Raw genomic sequence first — 22,384 nt, 5'->3', positions numbered from 1 at the left:
AGTCGTTGATCATCCAGGTAAATTCTAATTTAACAGCTCAGGAGATTGAAAATGATGTGATTCCGTGTACTGACTCCATGTACTGAATCATATATATATATTTTTTTTTTTTACATTACCACAAGAGGGCACTACACTCACCTACATTATAAGATTTTTGTCAGTTTGATCAGAAATTGTGAAAGGAATTAATACACCTTTGCTGTACTTGCACATCAAATGAGAGACATGGGAAGCATCCTGTTAATTCTTCCATATCAAATCCATAAATCTGACACAATGTGTTTCCCCAACAACATAGCAGAAGCAGTTGTTTCACTGACATTTTATTTACAGCCCTATGTACAAGTCAGCATATAATACACTTTCTGAAAATTACATGATCTCAAATTGTCAAAAATGAGTCCCTCGAACACATCGTAAGTAAAATAGAATTTCTGCAAATATTCCTCCACACCAAAATGTTAAAATGGAAAATATAGGCTTTGCGATAGTTCCATTAAACTGTTGGCCGTTTCATTGCACAAGCACGCACGCACACACACACACACACACACACACACACACACACACACACACACACACACACACTACATACAGTAAACACACACAAGCCAGAATTACCAGGGTCTGTTCCAGAACAAAGTCCCAAACTCAATCTTAAATCCTGAGTCGATTCGTGTACCTCTGGATTTGTCAGCTAAAGCTACAATCAGCTCGTTTGATTACGATGATTCTTAAAATCTATTTTCCTGAACGGCTCCTAGGAGTTGTTCCCTAACCGTACAGGGGATAGATGTGCTTCACGTGTAACATATTAGGACTCCATTCACAGATCACGATTACCAGAACATTCTTCTCATTCGTGTTTCCATTTTAAGCGGGGGGGGGGATCGTTTCATTGCATTTTACAAATATTAAACAACAAGGCACACAAAAGCATTAAAAGCAGGAGTATCAAACATGCTCCTGGAGGGTCACGACGCTGCAGAGATTTGTCTCTCTCTTTCTACCGCACCAAATTCAGCCTCTATTGGCTTTTGCAATTAACTGAATAGTTCAATTAGACGTCATTTTCAAACAGGACTGCAGTCTGACGCCTAACTCTTAATTACAGATGTGGAGGACCAAATGCCCTGCAGATTTTGCCACCTCAGCCAACTGATCTAGGTGATTATCGAGACTTTCACAATTTGGACCACAGCGTTTTGAGCAAGGATGTCACAGTGTCACGGTTAGCCACGGTGTATGATTGGTATGACGGTTACCTTGCCATACTGATTAAAATGAATTTCCATTCCTGTTTGTTTGTGGCTCAGAACACTGCTGTTCTGTGCGACCACGATCTCTTATACCTTAGAATGACACACAGACACTGAGAAATACAGATACTGGGCGTCATTTAACAAGCCGGACACGGAAAGATTTATTCCTAAATCGTTCCTCCTAGTATTTACACAAGAACTTTGGTAGTAATGAAGATCTTGTAATTTGGGGGGTTGTACCCTACTCGTGCTCCTGAAAAGAAAAAAAAAACGCATTTTTAAAATCCGAGTTTAAAAACAGACCATTTAAGAGCTGTACAAGACCAATCAAAGCGTAACAAACACCAAAGCGCTATTCACACTGGCGAGCGTGGCGAGAACTGTCCCTTTGCCATTGGTCGAATGTAAACTGCATCTTTTATAGCCAACAGAGCTGACGTGACACACATTAGCACAAAAGAACACATTCAGCGTGTACACTCGTCGTATACATATGATCGCTTTCCCGTAATTAAAAATATTCTCTCTCTTCTTTCTTTTTCTAACAAAGTGGCATGATGGCTTCCTAATTACATACTGCATTCTTTTAAATGATCTTAACGAGAGGAATAAAAATCGAATGGAATTTAAGAAAATACTATTTTGTCTCAGCAGTGGAGTATGCAAGGACGTTACTACAGAACTCCACCATATTCCGTACAAATGCTGCAGTTTTACTCGATAGATTACTTTTACTTTTCATTTCTCTCCTTGAAAAAAAAAATCTTGTCGTTAAGGCGGGTTCCTTCATCGTAAGCAGAGCTCGCGCATAAAAGTACGACTAGACAGGAAGGGGCGCGGTAGTTATAGAGAGGAGAGACCAAAAAATATAGGAGAAAAACCCGTCCCTGCTGTGGAATAAATGGAATGAACGGATCGAGGGAAGAGTGTGAAGTTACAGACAGCACGGATCACTCGCAGGCCAGTTTGCTGTCGAAACTGGACAGGCCGATGGCGAAGGCTTGCAGTGCACACATGGGGTAGTTGTAGTCCAACGTGAACACATCCTCAGCAACACGACCAAACTGCATAACGATGTAGTCCGCTGCATAGACACAAGCACGGAGGGAAAATATATATCAATATGAAAGGGATAGCTGTTACAGTGCTGGAGGAAGAGAAAAGGAAACGAGCACGCGGTCGGCGAACGTCACTGTACTCACGATCGTTATCATGGACGATCTGAAAGTTTTTGACCGAAGCCTGTGTGACCCTCCCGTGGAAGTTGAGCACGTAGGACTGCGTATCGTCGTTCCACACCGGAGCTTTATTGTGCAACTCGATCAGGTTCTCCAGTGAGCGATTTTGCCATTTACTCAACAACGACTCCTGATCCTGTTAACAACGATTAAATAATAAGAAAGAAATGAGAATCTTTGAATGCAGTTGAATATTCATTTTTACTGAGCGGTGCCTGTATGAAATGATTCGCTACTTAAATATATTCCTGTGGATTTAGTTAACAACGTTATCACCGACTGGACTGCGGTGCGACAGTGATGGAAATCCGGCACTATGACGGGTAACTTTTATACCTGCCTTAATATGTGGACTAAAAATACGCATGGCTCACACAACTTCAGACAGAACAATAAAGACGTACGTTCGTGGGACGAACGGGAACACGCTCGAAGTTCATGTTCATGCCAGGGATGACGACGGTCATCTTGCGCGGGCCTTTAAATCCGAGTACGTTGGTTTCCTACCGAGTGAGAGTATAGCACGTATGGTCATCCAGCTGCAATTCTGGCCTGTCCAAAATAAGACCGTGTATAATCATACTCACGTAGCAGATAGCTGCTAGTTCCTGCCGTGTGCTGCTCTCTTCCAGCAGAGCTCCAGAGTTCTTGCTGGGGTTTGTGCCGTTGTCATACACAGTGAACTTCGTCCCCATCAGATTCGATCTAAAGTCAATGTGAACAGAAGGAGAAATGATAAGGAAATAATAAGGAAGGCAGACGTAGCGTGCAAAGAGACGCGCAGATGTTTCAAATCTTCAGATTTAAATACTGTACTGGTTTTGGTAAAACTTCATGCATACAGTCTCTCCTCTAGAAGATTCAGAGCATTCAAGGAATAATGAATGAAAACCTATAACATTCGACAGTGGTCCAGTGTCCGGTTTTGTACCTAGAAACACTGTGACAAGGCAATCTTCTTCCTTGGGTTTAATCAAGGAGTAATACTAAATAAAGCTGTTCATGTAGACTGAAGATGTTTGATCAGAGTTTGTTAGTATAAAATACGACCCATGTTAATACGCAAAGTCCACACTTGTGATGTTCTTTGGAGAAAAGCGGAAAGATCGCAGAAGAACGTACCTCAGTTTTCCCACGAAGCTTTCGGCCTCGCGAGACAGATCTGTGGCATCTACTGAGATCAGATAGTTGGAGGTCTTGCTCTTTTTCCTCTTTCTACCAGCCAATAGGAACAACTGAGAGAGAGAGAGAGAGAGAGAGAGAGAGAGAGAGAGAGAGAGAGATGTAGACAAAAACTAAATCAAAGACCGAGAGAAACACCAAGTCTAATCTAAGTGTAAATAATAGATTTTATCTCAATCATCCTGGTAGCAAGTGTATATAAATAGATGAATAATATCACCTTATTGTTTCATATCTATACAGACCAGTGTGGATTAAAATGCCTTGAACATGTTATGTGTACAAAAATAGTTTGTTTGTGTCTGTTTACCACCGTTCCAAATGTTTGAGCTGAACATAAGAGATAAAACAGTGTACGCGTGCCATGTCCGTCTACGCCTGAACACTCTGCACACTCTAACCTTCTTGCCATCCTCTCTCTCCAGGTGCATGAAGTAGGTGGGATATAGGCCACGGTCCATTCCCTTCTTATCACGTGTGATACGGCACTTTACTGGAACGCCACGTGGGGCCGGTCGCAGCACAAACTCCTCCAGATTGTCCACCTCAATGGAGGGGCCTTCTGCCGTGGGTGAGGCCACAGTCACACACTCCTAATGGGAACAGATATACAGTGTCCTAACGCATCAGTGGAACAACAAAAACCTGTGCGTGTGTATAGAGTTGGGGGTAGGGCTGCACAATTAATCGGATACCGATCACGATTACGATTTTGACTGCCCATGATTAAACGAACATGATCTACTGCAATATTAACGTTTAAAGTGCGTCCTCCGCTAATAGAAAACTCCACTACAGATTAAATCAAGCGCTTCCTACACTTATAGCCAATCGCCATAGAGCGGCGCAGGGATGACGTCATTTTGTAGTGCCAAAACTCGGAAGCAGTGTTAGCGTTTTAGCGCTCGAGCTGCCAGTTTCGCTGCAAGCTCCAGTGCTTTGCGCGAGGGGAAATCATGACACTAGCACGATGCTAAATGGCACTACAGAGGTTGTCGGGGACATTAAACGTCATCACGCCGAACAGGAAAAAACTTCGCAGATAAACTCAGGACTCTACAGTGCGACCATTTCACTCGCATTCTTGACTGAAAAGTACTTTGTGCGACTGTGAATAAATATTTATTCGCACCGGTGTGAGTGACCTGTTCGGAGTTGTATAATACAATCGGAATAAAAACTACAGGAAGTCCAAAATGCATCTACACTGCGCAACAGTTACTTTCACACTGCTTTTCATCTCCTCAGTCCACTGTACAAGTGTGGAAATACTGCAGAGAAGCCATTATGATGACGAGAGTAACTCTGTACATCATCTGCTGCTCTCAACTTCCCAATCTCACAAACTGCCATCTTTTATTGATCACACACAATGTCCTGAACTGTCCTGATTTAATCCCCCAAAAAACGATATCATCAGCAGATATGGCAACACTGTACTGGGGAGCCCATCTGAAAGGAACAACTGATAAACAAACAGAAAACTAATAAAATGTAAAGACAGAAAATGTGCTTAGTTATAAATAAATCATTTAATATAAAATTGATATTATAATAACTTCATAAAATATAAATAAAATGATAAATGAAATAATGTTTAATTACTATGGGTTGCATTTAATATCAGTTTGACATTAAGCTTAGTTCGCTATCTCCTTAGAAAGCTATTAGCCTTTTTCCTAATATGGATCATGTTTGTGTTAGTCTACTTTTAATTAGGACTCTTTATTGTTTAAGATATTTAAAAATAAATATTTCATGCTGTTTATTTATCAATTAACCAACAGTATTTCTCATCGCTATTATTTTAACTCAATTAACAGTGACCATGAGCAGAGAGCTTACATTTAACTGTTTATGACCTCCTGATTAAAGCTTAAACAAAAAAAGATAGGTATCTGGATCGGTATCAGCTGTAAATATCCTGATCGGCGCATCAGTAATGAACACCATTAAACTAAAGCGCTCTGCATCTGACGGGTAAATGAACTCCCCCAATCACATCCTATATGAGATTATTCAGATATATACACAATATACACAGAGCGGTTCGAGAACTGACTCCAGCCCAGAACCATGACAGTGGAAAATGTCTAATAGTGTAGCTTTAAATATATTTAAGAGGAGCCGACTTCAAACACTGAATATTGATGTTTATTGTGTTTTCTGCATACAGTCTGTAAAATTAACTGATAATATTACATTTAGTTTATCAGAAGGTAAATTAATGTGTCATGGCTCACACTATGTTCCTACATTAACGTTACCATCTCTAAAAAAAAAATTAATAAAATTTTTTTTTTTTTTATTTTAAACCCTCAACTTCAACTGTGCTCCTAAATTTTTGTAATTAAAAGAAATTGTCTTACGTCTCTCCTGTAAACACAGTGATTGACTTTTCTGCATAGGCCTGAATTGTTTATTTGGTTGAATATTGTTATATTTGATGCATATTTTCATTTGGTTGATGGCATTTTTACTTTTACTCATCCTATATTTTGGGTACAATTTTATTTATGTTCTGCTTCTACGAGATGATGCACTTTAAGGATCAGTCTAATTTCATGCAAAGATTTGTACATTATCAGGAATGTAGCACAACATGGAGGTGAAAGCAGCGGTCTGTTTATTTAAATGTGAAAGTGCAATAAAAATATGTTGTCCCTAAAATCAATGAATAATCGTGATAAATGATCGAGATCTCAATATTGATCAAAATAATCAGGATTATCATTTTGGCCATAATCGTGCAGCCCTAGTTGGGGACCGTACTGTGCTGGACTTGGTACTAGATGCGGAGGCAGGACGTGTGGACTCTGTATTAGGGGAAAGAGAACCGGCTCCGTCTTCATCATCATTATCATCGTCGCTGACTTCATCGTAGTTCATGCTGTCTGAGAGTCCTGGGGAGAAAATAAATAAATGAACAAGATAAACGAGATTCTTGCGTATGTGCCACAACTTAGAGCTAGAGGGATGAGTTCAGGTTAGAGACCGCCAGAAAAGGAAGAAAGAAAGAAAGTCCAGCTCAAATAACTTGCTGTTGGATTTACAAATAGTGTGGGTGAATTTGGGATTCGGTGTCCCTCAGAGGAGAGTTTGGTAAATAACAGCGAGCAGAACTCACTGATTGTCTCAGTACGCTCTTAACTCAACAGTGGAGTGCAGACAGTACATAGCTCATATTCAGAAGCAGCCACGGTGTGTTTGATTTGACTCCAGCGGTGTATTGTGTGTACTTCTGTACTCACCCCGTCTTTGCAGCAGTGTGTGTATGTCCGTTTTGGGTTCCAGCAATGTTTCAGTGTCTCCGTCTCTCTCAGGCTCCTCAGGTAGAGGGGGAGAGAGACTCTGGGGCGGGCTGACCGTCTGCACTTGGACCTTTGTGCCCAGTTCAGAAGCCTCTGGACCTAAAAAAGCTGCAGGTCCATCAATACCTGCTGGAGAACAAGGATCTTTTAACACCACTGCTTGAGCTTTCTGTAATGCTGGGAGAAAAGTGGGTGCCAAAACTTCCTCAAACTGTTGCCACACTGTTGGAAGCACAAAATTGTATAGAATGTCTTTGTGGCCCATGAGGCTCTGACTCTAACGCAAAGTTTGGGGACCAGTCACCTTTGAAGCTTGCTTGAGGTGATCTCCTGATAGCACCCCCTTGCCATGTGGTTTTGTAAAATAACGCTATGTACTTAAGTGTACAAATCCTCCCTCTACTATCCCTCTACTATGCCAGATACCTCCCCCTCCTTACCATCAAAGATGACATCATTGGTGATGCTGAGGCGGGAGTCGACAAGCAGAGCCTGTTCCTCACTGCGGCGTGGCCGAGAGCGGCGTGGACGAGCTTCCGGGTTCGGCTGCACCATCAACGGCTCCTGTCGCTTTCGCCGCTGCTTCTGCTCCAACAGCACTCTCTACGTATCAACAGAAACTCAGATATTTCACACAAACACACACAACACTGATGCTGGAAGAGAGTTCAACTGCAAAAGAGCGGCTTATTTCTGACCTAAGAAATGCAAGCAAATACTTGGTCACATCCTGTAGCGTTTAGTGAATCTTGCACTCCACACACAGCGGTTGAAGCCAGAGGGCCTAAGGTCTACTCTCCAATGGTTTGAAGTAAATCACTAAGCTCTGTACTCACCTCACCGCAAGCGTATCACAACCAAATGTCTTACAGAGGCACGCCAAGTCTACAGAAATGAGCCGTCATAAAAAGGGCCAGTCATTCAGACAGCCCTGAAGCATACATGCTTTCACATACACAACTGGGAACCAGCACTAAACACGAGAGGCACACGGCCCCTGCCGAAAGTACTGGAACGGCAAGACCAATAATTTAGCTTTTCCTATACACTGGGTTTTGGGATACATTTGGGTTTGGGATCAAAAGATGAATGAGACAACAGATTTCCTGATATGTACATCCAGATGTGTTAAACAACTTAGAACATGGCACCTTTAGTGTTAGACCACCCAACTGCATATCGCTTATTTACAACAACTGCATCAAGCCGGTGACCCACCGACATCACCAAACTGTTGGTTTCTTCTTTTGTGATGCTTTTCCAGGATTTTCCAGCTGCTTCTTTCAGCTGTTGTTTGTTTCGGGGGGGGGTTTCTCCATACAGTCTCCTCAACCCAAACCCAACTGCTGCTCAGTTGGGTTTGTGAAGGTCTGGTGATTGACATGGCCAGTCTAGAACCTTCCACTTTCCCCCACTGATGAAGTCCTGTGTTGAGGTGGAAGTGTGTTTTAGATCATTGTCTTGCTGCATGATGAAGTTCCTCCTGATTAATTCGGATGCATTTCTCTGTAAACTGTCGACAAAATGTTCCTGTAAGCTTCTGAATTCATTCTGCTGCTACATCATGAGTTCCATCACCAATAAAGATTAGTGAGAATGTTCCAGAATCAGCCATGCAAACCCAATCCATGACACTACCTCCACCTGATGAGCTTGTACGTTCTGGATCATGAGCAGATCCTTTCTTTCTCCACACTTTGGCCGTTCCATCACTTTGGTAGAGGTTCATCTTGGTTCTGTATTTCTTTGCCAATTCCAATCTGGCTTTCTGATTCTTACTGCTGATGAGAGGTGTGCAGCTTGTAGTATGGCCTCTATATTTCTTCTCTCGAAGTCTTTTTCAAATGGTCGATTGTAAAACCTTCACCCCTGCCCTGTGGAGGTTGGTTGTGATGTCACCGACTGTTGTTTTGTGGGTTTTCTTCACAGCTCTCACAAGGTTTCTGTCATCGGCTGTTGTTGTTTTCCACGGCCAACTATTTCCGTTTCTTTCTTTTTCAGGACATTCCAAATTGTTGTATTGGCTATACCCAATGCTTCTGTAATGATGCGGATTGATTCTCTCACTTTTCTCAGCTTCTAAATGGCAAGAGTAGATATTCAGAGCTATCAACTGTTTAAACAATCAATCTATAACAGGGTACACCTGGGCAACAAGAAACACCCATCAGTCACATGTTCCAGTCTTCAGCTTTTGATCTCAAACTCAAATGTACTCAGTGTATAGCAAAAAGAAAAGAATTAGCCTTGCTGTTCCAATACTTTCACAAGGGACTTGGCAATCTAAAAATCAATACTCTCTCTCTCATTTTATATATATACACATATCACACACACACACACACACACACACACACACACACACACACACACAGAGAAGACACAGAAGTACACAGGTAAACTCTAGAGACTGTTGTGTATGTAAATCCCGGGAGATCATCAGTTTCTGAAATACTCAAACCATCTTGCACCAACATCCATGCCACGGTTAAAAAGTCACCGAGATCACACTTTTTCTTCATTCTAATGTTTGATGTGAACATTACCTGAAGTTCTTGACGTGCATCTGCATGATTTTATGCACTGTGCTGCTGCCACCTGATTGGCTGATTAGATAACTGCATGAATATCCAGGTGTGCAGGTGTTCCTAATAAAGTGGATGGTGAGTGCGCATGCTTCCTGGAATTTCACCGTCTGAATCGGACATCTGGGTAGCTAAAGCACAGCAACCGTCATAAATCATGGGAAGCTCAGCAGACCATCCTGAATCTTTTGATAAAAGAGGAGGAGAAACAGATTCTGCACTTCCCTTCACTGCAGAGTTAAAAGCATGTGTTCCTATAGAAACAGGATCTAGAGGCTGCACAAAGAGGCCTCTGTCCTTGAATTACCTTTCCTTCTTTCACAGCTGTCCAAGCGCTTCCTCACATGTTTTGCCAGCGAGAGTTTAACATACAATTCCTCATTTCTTCTTTTGTCTCACAGCATGTAACTTACTACCGACTTTGGGGTTCAACAAACGCATCCTTTATTCTCAGCTCAACCTTTCTACATGGTTTTTAAAGTAAAAGTACAGATAAAAGTGTTCTCAAAACGAAAATGTGCCGTTACTTTATACGGCCAAAAGTATGTGGACACCCGACCTTCACACCGTACGTGTGCTTCTTTGAACTGTTTCGACAAAGTTTGTAGCACACAACTGTGTAGAATGTATTTGTATGATACAGCATTAAGAATTCCTCTTCACTCAACTCAGAGGCCCAAACACTGTTCCAGCATGACGATGCCGCTGTGCACAAAGCGAGCACCATGAAGACGTGGTGTGTGAAGGTTGGAAGAAGGTAGAAGAACTCGAGTGTCCTGCACAGAGCCCTGACCTCAACCCCACTGAACACCTTTGGGATGAACTGGAGCCTAATCACATCAACATCAGCGCCTGACCTCAACCTCACTCACACGCTTTTTTACAGCATTTGGCAGACGCTCTTATCCAGAGCGACTTACATTTTTATTTCATTTATAAACATACATACATAAAAATGTAGCAGTTGAGGGTTAAGGGCCTTGCTCAAGGGCCCAACAGTGGCAGTTTGGTGGTGCTGGGGTTTGAACTCACGACCTTCAGAGCAGTAGTCCTACACCTTAACCACTGAGCTACCACTGCCCTTGTGATGCTCATACTAAAGTTCCCTTCAACACACTTAGCACTACTTGACTCCACAGTTACAGTTATAGAAGAGAAATTATTTATAAAAATCACACGATCCTGCGTCACCCAGATGAGGACGGGATTCCGTTCGAGTCTGGTTCCTCTCAAGGTCTCGGAAGACAGAAAGACAGTGAGATGGAGAGAAGACGATTAGAGACAGCAGAGAAAGAAGATGAGTGGCAGAGAGTGAATGAGTGAGACAGATGACAATCGAAGTGGCAGAACAACTCCGAAGGGAATGTGTAAAACACATACAGGAAGTACTATGGTATTACTGGGTATTTCCTACAGGATAAAGGATGTTTGCATCATATCTCTGGTATGCAGAGAGCAGATGGCTTTTGGCACATGTTCGGGATGCACTTGTACCCGTGTTTGGATAGTCAGTGTTTGTTGCAAGTGTTCTCTGCATGATCTAAGGCAAGAACTTGAAACAAGAAAAGCAGGGCAGCAAAACAAAACACAGAGTCGACAGAACGAGCGAATGTGGAATAGCATTCGAACGGCTTTATTCGTTAGCGTTTCCAAAGGAGTGCCCAAACCCCCGTTCTCAAAAATCACCCCTAAACGGTTATGTTTCACGATGGACCAGATTGATTCGTTATATAACGTGGAGACCATCGAGCAGGTCAGAAGTCACCAAACTCTGGATCTCTGGATCTCTGGATCTGGATCTTCTACGCTGTGTTTTTAGCACAGCAACTGAGGCGTTTCATTCTTTCACGAAGCTATGAAGGATACGAGACACACATTCGGGCCACGTCCTAAACCGCACTTACCATGTTAAAGAGTTTGAAGACTACTCATTATGCACATCCTGCACTTTGTGGCAGTTGAGACCTGAATTCCCTCTGATTGCGTACTGACTTCTTGCACTTGCAGATTTTGGGACATTTCTGCATTGTGTTAAAAACTAGATACTGCATTCGTAAAAATCTGTTTTCAAAATGCTTCTAGACAGTATTATAAAACTATTTCATTTACAAACATTTTAAGCAATAATTGTATGTATGTATGTATGTATGTATGTATGTATTTATTTATTTATTTATTTATTTTTTCCAATTTTTTTTGTAAATTAGCAGCTTTTTGGTTTGGAATTTGAGCTTGAAATTACTTTAAATAAAGTTGGCCAATCAATGAGTTATTTCATTTTTAAACAGAAATGAAAACGTTGCTGAGTGGCTGATATAAACGGTGAATTTGTTGGACATGCCACAGGGAGGTGGTGCACACGGTGACCTTAATGATGGTAAAACCGTACATAAAAAACCGTACATAAAATAATCAGTCTCTCTCACCTGTTTCTCCAGCTTCTGCTGTCTCAAGCTAACGCCGTCATCGTTCAGGGAGCTGCAAACAAAAACAAAAAAAAAAAAACGTTCCTTAATCATTGACCTACATTGACGAATAAAGAACGTTATAGTAACGATGACCTGGCTTCAATGAATGGACCTACTACTGGAGCAGAACACAGAACACAAACACCACACGGGCATAGATATCTCCGCATTCATTAAAATTTCAGACCTGCTGGGTTTCAGACGACTTGCTGGATCAGTAACATTACGGTGCTTGTAGTACCGTTTAACAGTACTTATATTGTTGAGTCTGGTGAATTTCTTGTGTGTTTATTACGTTGGGTTTTGAGGTCTGGAACCATGTGACAACTTTGATTATCTAAAACACGTAGAAGAATGACTCCATTGACCAACTTCCCTTAAATGAAACTTTCGTCACGACGTATTCTTCTGCATACTGTAGCTTTGCATCTCCTCCAAACTTGTGTTGTAGTCATAAAAACTTGCGACACTAGATCATACTGAACATAATTTCAATGAATTTAGTAGTTTGTCTTTGCGCTTCTATACCTAAATACTGCACCGATACTGTAATAGCCATAATGATCAGCATCACGCGTGTAGGAAAAAAGGGACGAGGGTTTTTAATAGAAGAAAACCATCCCACAATTGTGAAGCATGGTGGTGGAAGAATCACGTTGTGGGGGTGTTTTGTCGGGAAAGGGATCGATGCACTTCAGAAAATAGATGGCCTCATGAGGAAGGAGGATTATCTAGAAATACTGAAGCAACACCTCAAGACATCAGCACGAAAAATAAAACGTGGGTCTCATCTCTCATAGAGATACACACTCAACAGCTAATCGTCATTGTACCTATACAAACAGAACTCCAGCATATCTACATACACACAGATCTGTTTTATCGTTTCTGTTATTTCTACTGTACAGGTGTTTGAATTTCCCCTACGGGGGATCAATAAAGGTACATCTAATCTTAACTTGTCTGATCTGGTTCTTCCAGCTGAACAGGAACCACAAAATGCTACAAAATGGCTTAAATCAAAAGAAATCAAAAAGTACCAAACATCATTTCAATACAATTAGGACCGTGTACCTTTGCTCTTCTACATCGGAGAACTGTACCGATTGAGAATCCGACTATCCGAGATCATCCACAAGAGGATGCGATCCCTTTCTGGTCCCTCTCAAGGTTTCCTCAACGTGTTGTCTCACATTAAAAAAAAGCTACACAAATGAAAACTGCATGGAATTGAACTATAAGGCATCAAATGGCAGCTGGGAAACCTCTTCGAACACATCAGAACGTTACGCTGCATTCGAACTAAAGGTAAACGAGGAAAACCCGAGTTCAGCAAGTGACGTCAGACCGACATGGCTGCTCGCATCATGAACAGTAAACAAAACAGCACTGCTTACCTTTAAAATGAGGTATACTGCCTATACGTCATGTTTAGATCCATCAACATGTAGATATATTCGCTTGTTAAACCTATAATAACACTGACTGTACAGTTCACTGGATTGAGGAGGTAAATATACATCACTCATCGCAGTTAGCTGGCTAGCTTGTTGCTAACAAAAGACAAACAACGAGGCATCCATGTTTTTTTCCCCTCCCACTTTGTTGCTCTAATGCACAGAGGAGGAACATTATGTAATTCTGATTTCCATCTTCCCATATACACGGGAAGCCAAATGCAGCATAAGATAGAGTACATGGCCATTCCAGAGTTATTCCCCCTTCACTTTCCACTAGATTGTGGATTTGTGTTCATTCAGCTACAAGAGCGTTAGTGAGGTCGAGGTCAGGTACTGATGATGCGATGTCGAGGAGGCTCCGGTTCCAGTTCATCCCGAAGGTGTTCAGTCGGGATGAGATCAGAGCTCTGACGTGTTCTTCCACACCACGTCTTCGTGGAGCTCGCGTTGTCATGCACAGGCGCATCGTCATGCTGGAACCGGTTTGGGGCTCTAAGCTTCCAACCGAGTGTGATGGCCAGGTGTCCACAAACTTTTGGCCATATAGTGTATATGAAAGGTGTTTGAGGGTGTTAAGAAGGTTTAAGTGTACTTATTTTTTCACACGACTATGCGTTTGTCTGTAGCAAGAAAGATGACCTAAAACCAAAAGACACATTTCCAGGGCCAAGTAGAGCAAGTGAATTTATTTTCCGAACCCTGCCCAAACAGCCCTGTCAAGATGGACCATCTCTAATCGTTATAAAACTAAAGGATATATCGGCATGATCATTCCCGAGAATATATTTTTATTTCGTTTACACGCATAATTATTCCTGTAAAGCATGGGGTTTTTTTTTAATCGTTGTATAGCTCCTACACAATTTCATACTGAACCTTCCACCCGAACGTCACTCTCTACGCGATCAGGCGCTAGTCACTGTGAGGACTCTGGTGGAAATGGAGTGGATGTGCGTCGGTCTCACCTGGCAGTGGCGGCGGAGGAGAAGCTGCTCGAGCTGGAGGGTCTTTGTTTCCCCAAGGTCATAAGAGACGGACATGAAAGGAATAAACACAACACATGAAGTTAGTGAGGATGCGGCGAGGCTTGGTTCTGGTTCGGTCACTAATGCAGAGATCCTCTCGGTACCTCTCGGTCTTCTGCTGTGAGCGCAACATGCTGCCTGGATTCTCCTCTAAAACACCGGTGCTGCGCCTTGACTTAAGGCTTCATTGTATGAATGTTTCATGGTGTGTGTGTGTGTGTGTGTGTGTGTGACACAGCGGACACAAGCCTGACACCTACTTGGTAACCATGGATACTTACACAACAATAAATAAATAAATAAATAAAAAGCCATAGTCCAGAGCTGCCCTTAGCCTTACGCCTCAACCCCCCACACCCCCCCCACCCACCCACCCACTATGCTCCCTGCTAGAAAACTGAACAATGCACAGAGAGAACAGTGCGAGTCGAGCACATCCTCCACCTAATTATCCTCAAAGCTAATTGCATTCGGCGAGAACAGAACTAACTCTCCTCCACTCAGCACAGGTGATAAGCAGAACAATGCCATCTGAGCCGGACAGCGCGCTTTTTTAACACGGATGTGGACAATAGTGGGAGGAAAAGAGGGATGAATAGGTGTGAAATAAACGAAAGAACTGCCTAGATGAGCTCCTGCAGCATGTGATGCTGAAAACAGACAACATAACTTTACAACAGCAAAGGAGAGCGATATATAAACCCCTTCCTCTGGACCTCACTATTATATATTATATATATATATATTATATATTATATAAGTCTATAAATCTGAGACTGCTAGTGAAAATGCTTCCATTTTGCACTCTTTTCTCATTTCATACAATTTTCATTAGTTATATTGTTAGACAAAAAAAAGTAGAAAAGTAAAAAAAAAATCTTAGAATAAGAAAAAAAAAAGAAAAAAGAATAGTAGAATCTCTGAAGTATTGACTTGAATGTCAGAGTTTCTTCGTATTTGTTCCGTCTCCATTTTGGCTTTAACGACAGCGTGCGCTCGAGCCGGCGCGGACTCCGCCGGCACGCGTAAAATCCGTTTTAGACTGAATCCGTCGGCGTGTTGTCTGATCGCATGCTTTGTTAGAAGAGAAGAGATCAGACACGAGGAAAATCTGATCTTTCGTACGAAGCAGTTTACATGGTCGATATCACATATTCGCTTACATTTAAATAGCGAGCTAGAACTTTTTTTAAATTTTCCAAGTCCCAGATTTTCAATGTCATGTCAGACTTTTTGACCCCGCTATATGATTAATATAAGGTTTTAACATCAAATCAGCTCCTTCGAATCAGTTTGTTAGTGCGATTTTTTTTTGCTAGTGCAATATCTCCGAAAGACGTATCGTGACAACACATCATCATGATATGGATGGTATATCGTCACCCGTCGCTCAGCTGGATCACATGATCACCGCCGCTGTGACCTCACACCTAGAGGTCGTAGCAAAGTCAAAGTCCACGGTCACTGTTTCGGTGAGAACGTGTTATCAGAGATACACGCACTCCTGTGCATTGCAGTGAAAGCACAGAGACCGTCTGATACTCCGGCACAGCGGTTGAAACCAGCTGAGAAGTACTTCTGACATGATTAAAGAAGGATGCACAGACCAGAGAGATCGTGCAGTACAGCTTCCTAACTACGTAAAAACAAACGTTGCTCTGTGCAGGTTGTACGCATGTACCTGTATGACCAGCGGCTGTAGACGGTCCGAGACGACGTCGAGACTGAATCCATAGCACGCGTGAGTGAGTGAGTGAGTATAGTCCTGACGCGACCAGATCAGACAGCCTCACCTGCACTCAGGACTCGGGTCTCAGGTAATCAGGTCGTCCCCTCCTCCCTGCTTCATCATCTTCCCCCTCCCCTGAGCCCTGGTGATCACTATAGCAACAACACCTTTCAAACATCCTTTGGACACGCTGAGCAAACAGCGCATGGAAACGTCACCGTAAAAAAAAATAATAATAAAAAAATTAATAAATTAAAAATAAAAACTCAATCACCATCATCTATACGTTTCTGACGTCTGATAAATCATTCATCCAAACTCTCTGGAAGTCTCTAGCAGATTTCTAACACACCGCGGTGATCATATTAGCACTAGATCCAATACTGAAATATCCGATCCAGTCAGATTTGACCAGGGTGCAGATCATCACTATCATCATCAACATCTAATAGCACTAACTCATTTTCTTCCACAGAGCACACAGAGGAGAGATCGTTTCCAAACAAAGAAAACACCAGAGGGAGGATCGCAACGTTGCTGGGACACACACACACACACCTCTGGGCATGGCTTTCTGCGTACAAGTGTGTATATCGCTCACTTTTCTGTATCAGCCAGACACCATGGGGTGTAATTAGTAAAAATCCGCTGAGCAAAACAAGACCAGAATAAACAAAGGTTCCAGAAGAAATCTCAACAGAGTACAGGTCACACACTGACACACACACACACACACACACACACACTTTCAGGGAACCTCTAAGGCTGTGTTCAAGGACTTTTTGGTATTCATCAAAACCACATCTGTTGCCAATGACTTCGATGTGAACTCCGATATAATAATCGTCGATATCGTGATGAATTCTGCTTCGTGATATTCCGCCCAATACGTCTTACGATGTTTTGAGATCGTCGTATAATTCAATAATCATCGACGGCCAGAAAGCAGCTGATGTGATGTTAAAATTTGGTGCTTACTCTTTCAAACTGTAAAATATGTTTGTTTCTTCTAATGTCTACAGTGTACGAGACTCTACTACATCATGTCTCACGGCAGGGACAAGCTTAGGAGTCGATATGCGTGTGTCGTCATGGCGATGACGATGCAGGCCATTCATAAAAACCCATGTATTGTTACGTGTTTCGAAGACGCAGAGATTTATCAGCAAGAGAGATCAGAATTTCATTTCCTGATATTTATATCCAGATGTGTTAAACATCTTAGAACATGGCTTCTTTTCTTCAAGCAATCAAAAGTATTGGTACATGTGACTGACTGGGGTTTCATGTTATCCAGGTTTGCCCAGTTAAACTGACCGATTGATGATTAATAGCTCTGAAGCTCTACTCTTGGTTTGAGCCTTCAGTTTCATGTGCTTATTTGAGCAGTGTGTGAGAAAAGGGGGAAAATCTATCAGTGTCATCGCACAACCATTGGGTATAGCCAAGACAACAACATGAAATGTCTTGAAAAAGAAAGAAACCGCTGGTGTATTAACAATCAGATATGTAACAGGTCAGCCAAGGAAAACAGCTGAGGACAGAAACACAGAGAACTGTGAAGAAAAACCCAAAAACAACAGCTAGTGACATCACCAACAACCTCCACAGGGCAGGGGTGAAGGTTTCACATTCCACCGTCCGAAGAAGACGTCGAGAGCAGAAATATACCGCACGATGGAAACCACTCATCAGCAGTAAGAAACGGAAAGCCAGAATGGAACTCGCAAAGAAACACAGAGATGATCCACAAAAGTTCCGGAACCAAGATGAACCTCTACCAAAGTGACGGAACGGCCAAAGTGTGGAGAAGGAAAGGATCTGCTCATGATCCAGAACGTACAAGCTCACCAGTGAAACATGGTGGAGGTAGTGTCACGGCTGCTTCTGGAACATTCTCACTAGTCTTTATAGATGATGAACTCATGACGGAGCAGCAGAATGAATTCAGAAGCTTACAGGAACATTTTGTCTCTCAGTTTACAGAGAAATGCGTCCGAATTAATCAGGAGGAACTTCATCATGCAGTAAGATAACGATCCAAAACACACTTCCACCTCAAGACAGGACTTCATCAGGGGGGGAAAGTGGAAGGTTCTAGACTGGACAAGTCAATCACCAGACCTTCATAAACCCAACTGAGCTTTACAGAAGAAAAATGCAGCAGTTTGGTGATGTCCATGAGTCGCCGGCTTGATGCAGTCATTACAAGCAAGAGATATACAAGCAAATATTAAGTGTTATTTGCTTTAAGAAAGAAAGTTTACGAGGTCATCCGTATCATTTAGAGCACTTGCACTTGTAATAGAATCCTAATCACATGTAACTGAGCAGCTGGCAATTACAGTAGAATTATTACACGATCTAGACACTCGACATTCTGCGGTCTTAAATGACAGAAGCCTGAAGATTCGGGGAACCGAAGCCATTGAGCAACAGATGACGGAAACAGGCTGCTCCAGCCTCGTGCTTTCGGTAGCTTATTGTTCGGCTGCCATTCAGACTTCACCAAGAGTCCTAATCATGCATCGTAAAGGAAAATCTTTGGTCAGGAGTTCAAGTTGGATCGACGGTGCCATTTAGTACCACTGCAACTGAAGACATCTGAAGACAAAGTTCTGACAATTGGTGTCTCAATGGTTCGGAGGCCAAAGTGAGATCTCAGCGTTCCACATGGGTTCACGTAAGTTCCTCCGAGTCCTGAAGCCTGAAGTAGAGCTCCCACCAAATCCAAAGCTGCTAGTACTGCAGTGTGAGTCACCAGAACACCGAAGGATGAAAACAATAAGACAATAAACAACAGCGGCTTTTCTGACCCGTGTTCAGCTGCACTTCCTTGATCTTTGAGGCGAAGGCGAGGGAGGATTAGTGAGACGGGAACTCCTCTAGAGCACCTGATCATCTGGACTTGCTGCTCTGCTCTGCATCATGATTTGACCCTAATTCTCCGCCTTCATCCCGTGTCCAATACGTCACGCGTAAATCCCTGCACGGCCGAATCTAGTTCCGCGACCACTGGCTATTTAAGAGAGAACCAACCGTATATCCGAATTAATATCCGAATTCTCATCGCTTCCTCTAACTTACTTACCTTCCAGCGCAGGTTCTTTAAATTCAGAACAGACCTCCAGACATGAGCTCACGGATAGGGCATTCATAGACTCAACCAGTTCTCCAGAAACTGTCCAAGAAGTCCTCCCATCCACCAACTTTAAACGGTTCTGCACTGCACCTCCCAGCAGAACTCGGTCAGGCTAAAAGATGATGAACAAGTGGAAAACCCTAACCCTTCCAGTTTCTAACGACGTCCATCGTATGCATTCCACAAACTACATATAGTCGCTGGTCCTCACAAAATGGTCCTCACGTTTAAGCCACAGTGACGCAAGGCTTGATCAAGGATTAAGGCGAGACACTACAGGCAGAAATCTCATCGAACTTTTTTTTGTTCACTCACGACCAACAAATGATCGGAAATTTACCATCTGAGCACAATCACGTCACGTCACGTCACGTCACATCTCCCTGAAAAGCTTGTTTCCAGATGTACGTGTCAGTATAAGCGTCATTATGATACACACGTCAACTTCCTTTATAAACTTCCATACACGTTTGTGCACCGTTCGCCTCAAAATAATGACTTTCTATATTCTCAACCAGGAGTTTCAGTTGAGGTCATGAAATGATACATTCCAGATGTTTACAACTGTTGGATTTCTGTTCGTTTTTATTTATTTATTTATTTTTAAACTGACATCACATTTTTATACTGTACCTACGACGGCGTTTTCTTGATTAAACGGTAAAGAAATGACACTCCGACTAAACCTTTCCTGCGAGAAAATCTTCCCCTGAAGATCCCCTACATTTTGTCTGGCTTTATCGAGTACGCAACGTTACGGATATTTAATCAGACAGAACCTTTATTTCCATTTCCAAATCAGGAAACGAGGTCAAAAAGGAGGACGGGGGAAAAAAATATATTTTATTCATTTTTCTTTTTAAATGGCCTGATTCACACCCAGTGACTTGCTTTAACTCTTTTATACATGAATGTATTTATGAGCTTATGGTATATATATAACATATCTCCAATTTACTTGAGCGCGTGGCTTTATTTAATCATGAAATCCTTATCTTGGATCCAGTTAATCTTTACTAACATTCTCAAAACATACAAATACCTTCAAATATTTTCCTATGAATATTAAGAATGTTTGTTTACAAAAGCATTGGAAGATTGTTGTTGTTGTTGTTGGAGCTCCAATGTTTTTGTTCACTCCTGGCATTTCTACACATGGACAGTCTGTTTACTCATATTTAATCAGATATTTAATCAGATATTTAATCAGATTTAGAAGTTAAAAGTGTAGTAAAATGCCAGTTTGGATGCTCTGAGGTTTCTCATCCTTCGACGCTAGCTCTAGCTAAGTCTGCCTCTGCCTCTGAGCTGCCTCTGCCTCTGCCTCGTGCGGGGAATATTACAGATGTGTGTTATTTCTGAGCTACATTCACACTTTTTCCTCAAGCATTTACACTCCGAATATAATAAGCACACAGGAGTGTATATGTTCCACATATGTAAAGGGGTGTGTGTGTGTGTGTGTGTGTGTGTGTGTGTGTGTGTGTGTGTGTGTGTTTTAACCGACACAGAAATCTCAGTCTGTTTGTCTGTCGATGCTGTAAACGCAGGAAGCTAACGCTAGGCATTTAAGAAAAAAAAGAAAAAAAAAAGTTACGAAATAAACAACCGAGCTTTACGAGTTACAATTTCATCCTGAGCTCAAATCCTTCATTTATTTCTCTCAAAGTGTTGAAATCACGTGTTCATGCCAAAAATGAGTGAGCTTTTACCTGATATAGTAACTCATGTTTATCTGCGGTTACTATGGATCCCCCAGCTGTTGCCTCTCCCTCCTCGGCGCCAGTGTAACTGTCCTCAGCTATAAAAAGCGGCCACTGCTTGGTTACCGCCGGTTGCACGTCTCTACAAGCCCTCTTCCCATTCGTCCATGCCGCTGGTGCTGGATGTAAAAACCAGGATAATTGGGTGGAAGGAAAATGTTGCCAGATCACCGAAAACCCCCAGATTTAGATGAAACCGTTCAGTAATTTCAGAGGAATGATGGTAACACGCCACAGTGCGGTTAAATTCTCCAATCTGATTGGTCAGAAGGACAGTAGTCCCGGCTGTAACACGGCCGATAGGTTCATATCAATGCGCCTGTTACTGTACTGTTCCTATAGTAACCGCTCATACACAGGGACTGTCGCCACGGCAACAACAAAAAAGAAAAAGTCTGTGTCGTGGATGTGGTGAATTATTTTGTTTGTTTGTTAGGAGATTTTTATTTAACGTGTATGGAAGGAGTCTCCAGTATCAGCGCTGCGTAACAGTCATAGTGCTTTGTAAAGTTTCCCAGGAGAGAAGTGCTTATGCTTTTTTTTGGTTCCTCAGTAAAATGATGGCAAGCTGCGAAAGAGAGAGAGAGAGAGAGAGAGAGAGAGAGAGAGAGAGAAGGGTAAAGTAATGAATGTTTATCGCAGATATTAAAAAAAGATGCAAATCATACAACATTAAATCTTAACTATAAACACTTAAACTGTGTGATTTACCATTTATTAATCAATTTAGCATTTAAATCATTGCCAAAACACTCCAGAAGTTGTTGTTATACAAAAAACAATCCACTTCATGGTGGTAACGACACCCCTGCCCCCCATCTTGGATTATTTATCTTTATACTACAATTAGTTCCAGTCCACTAATTTGATTGGACAAGTGATTGGACTGCTATTTAGTAACAGCCCTGGTGCCTCATGTCACTGTGCGTATCACCCCGCTTGTCTGTCTTCGCTGCGTAAAATTCCGACTCTGGCAGTAGTTCTTTACACGGAAACCGTTACTACACCTACTACAGGCTGTCTGTCAGGCTGTGCGTTACCATGGCGACACGCAAACGCTCTATCCAGCCGTAGCTTCTTTGGGATATATTTTTATTGACTGAGCACAAATAAACACAATATTTGTACATTTTGTATTCTTATATTCGGTTGAACGGAATATCAGACTGGCTGTGATTACCCGTGATTACCTACGATTACCTGCGGCCTCATGTCT

At 42.1% G+C, this 22,384-nt stretch overlaps 1 protein-coding gene across 7 annotated transcripts; it reads right to left on the bottom strand.

Annotated features, from left to right (window-relative positions):
- Window positions 1–309: 309 nt before the first annotated feature.
- Window positions 310–22,155, bottom strand: tulp3 (TUB like protein 3). 7 transcript variants are annotated; one of them, XM_053642218.1, is made up of 15 exons: window positions 21,880–22,155; window positions 21,118–21,736; window positions 14,475–14,516; window positions 12,008–12,059; window positions 9,543–9,766; window positions 7,695–7,881; window positions 7,437–7,599; window positions 6,937–7,125; window positions 6,458–6,588; window positions 4,087–4,278; window positions 3,626–3,738; window positions 3,091–3,208; window positions 2,908–3,006; window positions 2,468–2,639; window positions 310–2,349 (listed from the first exon to the last, which is right to left on the bottom strand). In XM_053642218.1, the coding sequence occupies exons 7-15, from the start codon at window positions 7,549–7,551 to the stop codon at window positions 2,216–2,218; spliced, it is 1,263 nt and encodes a 420-aa protein (XP_053498193.1). In that variant the 5' UTR covers window positions 7,552–7,599; window positions 7,695–7,881; window positions 9,543–9,766; window positions 12,008–12,059; window positions 14,475–14,516; window positions 21,118–21,736; window positions 21,880–22,155; the 3' UTR covers window positions 310–2,215. The 7 variants fall into 7 exon arrangements, with proteins under 7 accessions (XP_053498193.1, XP_053498192.1, XP_053498190.1 ...); XM_053642217.1 differs by lacking the exon at window positions 7,695–7,881; XM_053642215.1 differs by lacking the exons at window positions 7,695–7,881; window positions 9,543–9,766 and having other exon boundaries at window positions 6,937–7,122; window positions 21,880–22,153.
- Between the last annotated feature and the right edge of the window lie 229 nt (window positions 22,156–22,384).

This window comes from Ictalurus furcatus, chromosome 14, assembly GCF_023375685.1.
Source record: "Ictalurus furcatus strain D&B chromosome 14, Billie_1.0, whole genome shotgun sequence".
NCBI classification, from domain to species: Eukaryota; Metazoa; Chordata; class Actinopteri; order Siluriformes; family Ictaluridae; genus Ictalurus; species Ictalurus furcatus.
Note: the sequence above shows the minus strand (reverse complement) of the source record. Positions and strands in the feature narration are given on the sequence as shown.

Excerpts from the sequence above, each read along its gene's own strand:
- tulp3 (XM_053642214.1), bottom strand. Across the intron at positions 3,007-3,090 it reads AACTAGCAGCTATCTGCTAC|GAAACCAACGTACTCGGATT; the intron begins GTGAGTATGATT and ends CTCACTCGGTAG. Across the intron at positions 2,350-2,467 it reads GATCGTCCATGATAACGATC|CGGACTACATCGTTATGCAG; the intron begins GTGAGTACAGTG and ends GTGTCTATGCAG.